The sequence below is a fragment of the Eschrichtius robustus genome, chromosome 12, assembly GCF_028021215.1.
Source record: "Eschrichtius robustus isolate mEscRob2 chromosome 12, mEscRob2.pri, whole genome shotgun sequence".
Lineage (NCBI taxonomy): Eukaryota > Metazoa > Chordata > Mammalia > Artiodactyla > Eschrichtiidae > Eschrichtius > Eschrichtius robustus.
The window spans coordinates 98008985-98017299 of record NC_090835.1 but is presented as its reverse complement, the minus strand read 5'-3'; the positions used below and the strand labels follow the sequence as shown (position 1 = coordinate 98017299).

Below are 8315 nucleotides of genomic sequence, written 5' to 3'. Positions count from 1 at the left end.
CTATATATTCTTTTTTGCATGTAAGTGTGGATACAGAGAAATTAGCTTACGGTAGCAATTTTGAAATACATGCATTCATATACAATAACTCTATTAAAAAAAAAACTCTACCTACATTTTTTTGGCTGATGCCAGAGATTCTATTTATTGATTGACTTCCTTTTCCCACCAAGAGTATCTTGCCACGCTAACCATTATACTATCCATTCTTGTATTATATGAAGTCAATTTAAAAGTGAACTAAAGTCATAATGAAAAAGGAAGATAGTATGTATTCATAAACCAATTATTCATGATTGCAAAAATCATCCAAGTTTACCTACCCATTGCCTCTTCTCTTAAAGGCAGTAGGATCCATAACAAACTTAAAATTCTAGCAGAGGTGCAGTCTCCCTCTCAGAACTGTTATGACAGCCTTCTGCTGTTATTGCTTGGGGGTCTGCTCAGAAGTTCAATTACATTTTGATATTTTTCCAAGCAAAACATAATTTAAGACAAATGTACTACCGCCCCAATCACATATATTAAAGCAAAATAAAAATTATTTAGAGATTTCCCATATTGCTGCTCCCTTCCATTAGTACTAATGAGAACACACTGTGTACGTGAAATCAGCTTTCAGCCATTTGTCCAGAGCCAGTAGTAATAGCAACTAGGGGTCAACATTAAGGACTGTTGATTGTATCAGGCTTTCTGTAGGCAAGTGGGTGAAGTTTGAGTACTTCTTGATAGCCAGACATGCACGATTCTTCATATTTGGAGACATAACTGCACATGTGTTCTGTGTTTACTTCTCTGTCTTGGGAATTAGACTTGACTTGGTTATAATGCTTATGTCAGGTGTCATATGCTTCACTCTTCCTTGAGTGTATGTATGTATACAACCATGGTTTGCAAGACTAGTATTGAAACAAAAAGCTTGAAATTGAATAGTCAAATAAGGAAGACATTTATAACAGATTTCTTTACACTGGGAAGGTGAGAACCGTCTGCTGTATTTAAATGCGCTCTCATCTTTATACAGCACTTTCTGAAAACACATTTTAAATCTTTATCCTTAAGATTTGCCTTCTTTTGTGTGTTCCTAAGCACTATTGAGGGTATTTAGACAATTGGAGCTTATACCAATGATCCGCTGAATGAGTGAGTCTGTATTGAATGGAGTTTAATTGCAAACATCTATTTCTGATAAGTGTCCCATTCAATCTTCATAGAGGCCAGCATTTGTTACAAGTTTCGGAGAGAAAAATCTCTATATCGAGCCATACCCACAGTGCTCTGGAGTGTACCTTACCCCACTACGATTCTTAATTCCTTCCGTACTATCATATCTGTGGACTGAAAAAGCTAAGCATGGAGATAACACTTTCCTATCCTGGAGGCAGAAATGTGTGGAAAGATGAAGGGGATTTAACCTTTCAAGTCTACCGCTTCTAATCGTTGAAGCTCAGAAAATTCCATAAAGCACTTTTCAGTGAACTGTTCACAATATTAGAATTTCTCTTCCTTTGCAGACCCTTCATGTGGCCTTTGTAAATATGCGTTTGAGACAGAGAGAGGTATGTAGCAGCTGAAAAAAATGCCTGGAAGATTTCTGTTCCTCCTCTTCCTGCCCATTTGCATCTCTGCCTGATTCGGATGATGTGATATTCGGAGAGACAGCTTCATCGAAGTCATCCTTCAAGGAGACCCGTCTGGCCCAAGACTGGACGTACAGAGTTCAGGATGGCCGGTCAGCCGCCAGAGGATGCCGCTGAGTCTCAGGTCTCGGACGAGCTGGAGTGTAAGATCTGTTACAACCGGTACAACCTGAGACAGAGGAAACCCAAAGTGCTGGAGTGCTGTCACAGGGTGTGTGCCAAATGCCTCTACAAGATCATAGACTTCGGGGACTCCCCGCGCGGCGTCATCGTCTGCCCTTTCTGCAGGTTCGAGACATGCCTGCCGGATGATGAAGTCAGCAGCCTGCCCGATGACAACAACATCCTGGTGAACTTGACTTGTGGCGGCAAAGGCAAGAAGTGCCTGCCCGAGAACCCCACGGAGCTGCTGCTGACCCCCAAGCGGCTGGCCTCGCTGGTCAGCCCTTCCCACGCGTCCTCCAACTGCCTGGTCATCACGATCATGGAGGTGCAGAGGGAGAGCTCACCGTCGCTCAGCTCCACGCCCGTGGTCGAGTTCTACAGGCCCTCCAGCTTCGACTCCGCGACCACCATGTCGCACAACTGGACCGTGTGGAACTGCACGTCCCTGCTCTTTCAGACGTCCATCCGGGTGTTGGTATGGTTGCTAGGCTTGCTGTACTTCAGCTCCTTGCCCTTGGGCATCTACTTACTGGTGTCCAAGAAGGTCACCCTCGGGGTGGTCTTCGTCAGCCTCGTCCCTTCCAGCCTCGTCATCCTGATGGTATACGGCTTCTGCCAGTGCGTCTGTCACGAATTCCTGGACTGTTTGGCACCGTCCTCTTAACCGAGACGCACGCTCAGAATTTGACACACGTTGCCATGTTTCAAGTTAGGTCATTTAGCCCGTCTTTTCTCGCATATTCTCTGTGATCGGTGCCCATGGCGTGAACAAAGCCACTGGGCATATATTTGTGGTCCGTTTTCCAACAAAATGTTGACTCAGTTGGTTCCCCTGTATGCTGGAAGTAAAAATGTTCGTTGCTACTTATGTGTTAGCAAAAAAGAAAAAGGGATCAGCTAAGCCTTCCTAGAGCGCTTCTGAGTCTTCCCAGAGAAAGGGCAGGTTCTGCTCTGAGCTGCTAGACAGACACCAGGGCCAGGCGTGTTATGCTGCCGTAGGGGTCTTTGTGGACAGTTAGGCATGAACTGATTCCTCTTCTCATAATCTTAGCCGGGGATGGAGGCTGGTCCAAGAGGAGAGCAGCCCCGAGACACACCCGTTTGCTCAGTGCTCAGCCCCTGCCCCTGTCCCATTGTTGGCGCTTCTGCGGATCCTCTTCAGCCCGGATGCTGGTTCCCTCTGCGCATGCTCCTTGCCAAGAGGAAACTCGCCTCTTGTGTGGTTTCAGTTATGTACCTGTTTTGCCACATTACTAAAGAGAATTAAAAACATTGAGGAGGGGCTTCCTTGGTGGTGCAGTGGTTGAGAATCTGCCTGCCGATGCAGGGGACGTAGGTTCGAGCCCTGGTCTGGGAAGATGCCACATGCCGCGGAGCGACTAGGCCCGTGAGCCACAACTACTGAGCCTGCGCGTCTGGAGCCTGTGCTCTGCAACAAGAGAGGCCGCGATAGTGAGAGGCCCGCGCACCGCGATGAAGAGTGGCCCCCGCTCGCCGCAACTAGAGAAAGCCCTCGCACAGAAACGAAGACCCAACACAGCCATAAATAAATAAATAAATAAAGGAGTTCCTTTTAAAAAAAAAAAAAAACCTTTAAAAAAAAAAAAAATGATAGGGCTTCCCTGGTGGCACAGTGGTTGAGAATCTGCCTGCTAATGCAGGGGACACGGGTTCGAGCCCTGGTCCGGGAAGATCCCACATGCCGCGGAGCAACTAGGCCCGTGAGCCACAACTACTGAGCCTGCGCGTCTGGAGCCTGTGCTCCGCAACAAGAGAGGCCGCGACAGTGAGAGGCCCGCGCACCGCGATGAAGAGTGGCCCCCGCTCGCCACAACTAGAGAAAGCTCTCGCACAGAAACGAAGACCCAACACAGCCAAAAATAAATTAATTAATTTTAAAAAAAAATTTAAAAACATTGAGGAATTTGCATCAGAGTAAACTTCAAGGCGGAATGTGGCCGCTTGTTTTTGAGACACACCCTTTCCTCCACGTTTATTTTCCACTCCCCAGCCTTCTCTGAAATTCTCTCAGATCAGTTATCGTTCACAGAGATCTGATTTGAGCTTTTCCTTAAAGCACTTTCATTTAGTTTCTTTTTTTTTTTTCTTAAACCACGTTTTTCAGTCAGCCCCATCCCTTATCCTGAGTGAGGTTCCGTTTGAATTAGTTGCTATAACTTTATGTGGCTTTTGTTTTTTTCCCATTGTATTTAAAATTCTATTAGGGACTCAATCCCATAACAATTTGGGGTAAATCGCGGCAGTGGAAACCCAGAAACAATTCAGGAGCTGTTCAAGCTCATGGTTGGATGTGCTGAGAACCTAAGTATTTTGCTGTGCTTTACTGAGCTGTACCAAAATACTGTGGTTTAGGCTTATGTGCCAGACTGTGTTGCAGTAGGTCAGGCAGAAGGATGGGCAAGAAACATGCCAAGTTGATACCCTGAATCGAAAAGATCCTTCAAGGAAGTAAGATGGAGGGGCAGAGTGCAATCTGACTATTGCCATCCCTGTTAAGTTCCTTTTAGAATGGATTCAAGTTCTTATGCAGTCTATTTCAAATAAAAGCATAAGCTATGTGACTTGAGTTAATGAACTTCTTTTCATGATGTAGGGGAAGTTGAATGTATATATTTATGAGAAGAAATTGGTTAGCAGATTTTAGGTTTGAGGGAATAGAACGCCCACAGAAAGTAGGCAAAAAAAAAAAAAAAAGCTTTTTAGTCTAAAACTCATTACTGATGATAAACATTTAAATATTTATAACTCTTAGAAAGGGGCATTACTAAGACTACTTTAACTTGTTTGTGATGAAACATTTGTTGCGTGAAATACAGTGAACCAGTTCCAATCTCTTTATTCAGTAAAAAATGACACTTATTTCTAGAATAGTAGTTTGACTTTAATTCTGTAACTATTAACTTTGAGAATATGTATGCCCAGGGTAGGTATGACAGGAAAGTATATGTGGGATGTGGCCCAATGAATTTAAGCCCCAGTACAGCTAAATACACTTATAATTTCACGAAATCTAGTTTAGATAGCATTGTGAATGCAATTTCCAAATATCCATTTGTACTTAGAGTAAATATGATGTTTTGTGGTCCGGACTTATATATTTATAAGGTTTTTTAAAAATGTTCATTTTGCCTGAAATGTAACATCAAATAACTTGGTAAGTTATCATAGGATGAGGTATCTAGAAAGCTCTGGATATGGGTACTATGCATTTTGCTTATTTGTATAATGTCTGCAGTGCTAAATTTGTGTCTCTCTTTGTATTGTGATAGTCTTTTTTTTTTTTTTTTTGAGTTGCCAGTAAGTTAATTTGGTGTTAAAGAGTTTTAAATGTATGACAACAAAAAACTCTTCATGCTGTTGAATGAAAAAAGGACAGTGCTTCAGTCTTATTTATTGTGGTGATGTTTTGTTTGTCCATTAAATTGTTATAATTTCCAAGCTAGAAGTTTGATTTCTCTGACTGATGGTTGAAATTCAATTTTATTTTGGACTTCTTTTAACATTAGATAACCGCAAACATGAGCTTTCAAAAACATTGATTAAGCTAATCCCTTTGTCATACGAAGGAAGATTCCAGAAGTTTCTGACAAAGCTGATTTGCTCCATCCTACTTCTAAAAGGCCTTCATACCTTTTTTTTTAAAGAAAAAAAGGAAAAAATAAGAAAGATGAAATAAAAACATTGTCTTTATAATAAAAATTTTTCGTTTTAATTTGTTTGGTTTGTTTTCCAGATTTTGCCGAGCTACTCAGCAAAATAGAATCCATTTTAGTTAGGAATTCACTAATCTTGTGTGATCTGGGCAAGTTTAAAAAAATTACCTGATAATTAAATATGACCAGTGTTAGGCAAAGTAGAAATAATTTGGGACTATGTAGCAGTTTTATGCTTATGATAATTAGTGAATTGGCACCATATGTTAATTGAGAGTAATGGTTTCATTCACTTCTGAAATCTGCATAAATGAGGAAAGACCGTTAAGGAAAACAGTTACCTGTGCTAGTCATAACCTAAGGTGTGAACTCATGCTTATCTGCTGAGAGACCCTCAAGTGATGTGCATTTGCCTGATTGTAAAGAGATACTAGGCTTCCAAGACACCCTGAGTTTGAAGAAATTTCTTAATCCGCCAACCAGGTAGACGTGGAAACCAAAGGAATCCTGTATTGATAGGCAAACTGACAGTCATTATAAATATGAGCCCTGTGAGTCCTTGGGTGTAGAAGAGATGGAAATTAGTTAACTTGAAAGAGTATATTGGAGGCAAATTGCGGTTCTACATGTTTCTGCATTTTTGGGGAATTGTTCTCTTTTCACTCTTCTTGGTAATAATAAATACTTGCCCTAATTCTTTTGAAACACTGCAGAAGCACCACAAATTATTCCAGAACCTTCCTCAAAACCAATGAGCAGTTTGGTTAAAAGTAAGATCCCTGAAAAAGTTTAACCGTTTGCTCTTGAACTTGAGTCTTGTATGTTTTCCACCTCTTTACCCCTATGTTAGATGTCTACTTCTCTTTGCCTCAAATCTTTTATGAATTTTTACTCCTCTGTGAGATGCTAGAATATTGGGTCTTCCCTTCAAGTTTAGGTCTGTGTGAAAGAGAAGAAAGAGAATAAGAATAGTAGTAGTAGTAGTAGTAGTAGTAGTAGTAGTAATAATGCAGGTAACTAAATGTTAAAATTTGAGTAAATTCCAAGTGAGTCCTGGAGACAATACAGATTCAGCTCGATTGCTTATAGCATTTAAATCTGTGTTATAATCCAAATCTAAGTATACTCAGTGTACAGATAATCTATGGTTCTGACATGAAGGTGCTTTAATAGAAATAAAAAAAAAATTATGTCCTGAATATTTTGTATACTAAGTAGGAATAGGTGCTAATATATCTGCAAAAGTGGTTGAACCTTGATTTACTTAAACATTCAATTACATGGAACATTTACTCTATATAAGCATTTTAATTATCAGAAGTTTATAGATTTGCAACATATTAACATTTTCCCTTTAAATTTCATAAGAGAAAAGAATATGCTGTTAGTAAGTCATTTTAGACCTTGGTTTGCCTGTGAAGTGTGATGGTTTAGGCACGAAAGTTTCTTTCAATGTTCAGATTCATTTGCCCCAGATCAGCGGTCTGGCCTGAAGACTTACATTTGGGAGTCTTTGGCATTTCAATAGCAACTGAAGCTAAGGGAATAGAGAAATGGGGAGTGAGAGGGAGCAGAGGGCCAAGGCTGAGCTCTGAAGCTGTAACTTTGAAGCATCAGCAGAGGATCCAGCAAAGGGACTGCCTAGGAGCAGCCAGAGCGAGGGAAGTGGGAGAGGCATGGAAATTGGGGCACGTGTGGTCACCGGAGCCGAGAGACAGAAGGTAGAATTAGGATTACTAGGTGAACACAGATTAGTATGTTAAAAGATTTTTCAAGCTTTTTTCATCAAGTTTTAAAATTATACAGAAAAGTTGAGAGAATCCTATAGTGATCACTAGTACACTAACCACTTAGATTTATCAGCAGCCAACCTCTTGTTATATGTTTTTTCTCTCTCTCCCCTAAGCATAAGGGACTTACTCTAACTAAAATATCATTACTATATCTAAGACCATTAAAAAATACTTTTGTGATATTATTTAATATGCAGTCTGTACAGATTTTTCTATTTGTTCCCCAAATATCTTTTAGAGTTTAAAACACAAAGCACAAACCAGGATCTAGTTAAACTTCACACGTTGCATTTGGTTGTTGTGTATTTTATTCTCTTTTATTCTGGAACAGTCACCCCACCTTGTTTTCCCTGTGACATTGACTTGAAGCAGGCCAGTTACTTTGGACGATGTCCCACATTCTGGATTTGTCTGACTTTCAGGCAAATGGTGGTGTTTAATGTTATTCTATCACTTGTATTTCCTGTAAACTGAAAATTAGGTTTAGAAGTGTGGTTGGATTCAGATTTGGGGCAAGAGGTTGCCTTAGATGATGCCATGCATTTGGAATTGCATCGCATGAGACATGAATGGAAGGTTGTCGCACCATTAGAAATACTGACCCATCACTCAGTTAAGAGGGTGACCTCCAGGTCTCACCATTTCCCCTGTGCAATTAGCAAGTAATCTGTGGGGTGATACTTCAGCACCATGCAAATTATCATCTTCCCTAAAAATTTTTACCTGATGGCCTTAGCATCCAGAGATCATCCTTGCCTGAATCAATTATTTCATTCTTCCAACGATATGAAATCTAGTCTAATCTAGGTTTTCAAGAGACAATGGTCCAGTGCCTCTTGGCAGGGAATTGTGGAGGAGATGGAATCATAGGAGCCTATACCCGTCGAATGCTTTGGTAAATCTTAAGGTTGGAACACACCGTTACAGTCATCCAATTATTGAAGGACTAAACTAAAATGTATAATAATCTTTAATCTCCTGAGGTATTTTCTATAAGATCAGAGAAGAAGAAACCCAAATCTTCTGTGAGATAACAGTTTTTT

General features: G+C 40.7%; 1 protein-coding gene across 1 annotated transcript; it reads left to right on the top strand.

Moving 5' to 3' along the window:
* Positions 1-1725: 1725 nt before the first annotated feature.
* Positions 1726-2469, top strand: RNF182 (ring finger protein 182). Its single transcript, XM_068559313.1, has one exon. It carries the CDS (start codon positions 1726-1728, stop codon positions 2467-2469), a length of 744 nt encoding a protein of 247 aa, XP_068415414.1.
* The last annotated feature ends 5846 nt before the right edge of the window (positions 2470-8315 follow it).

Coding starts and splice junctions, on each gene's coding strand:
- RNF182 (XM_068559313.1), top strand. CDS start 1,726: ATGGCCGGTCAGCCGCCAGAGGATGCCGCTGAGTCTCAGGTCTCGGAC.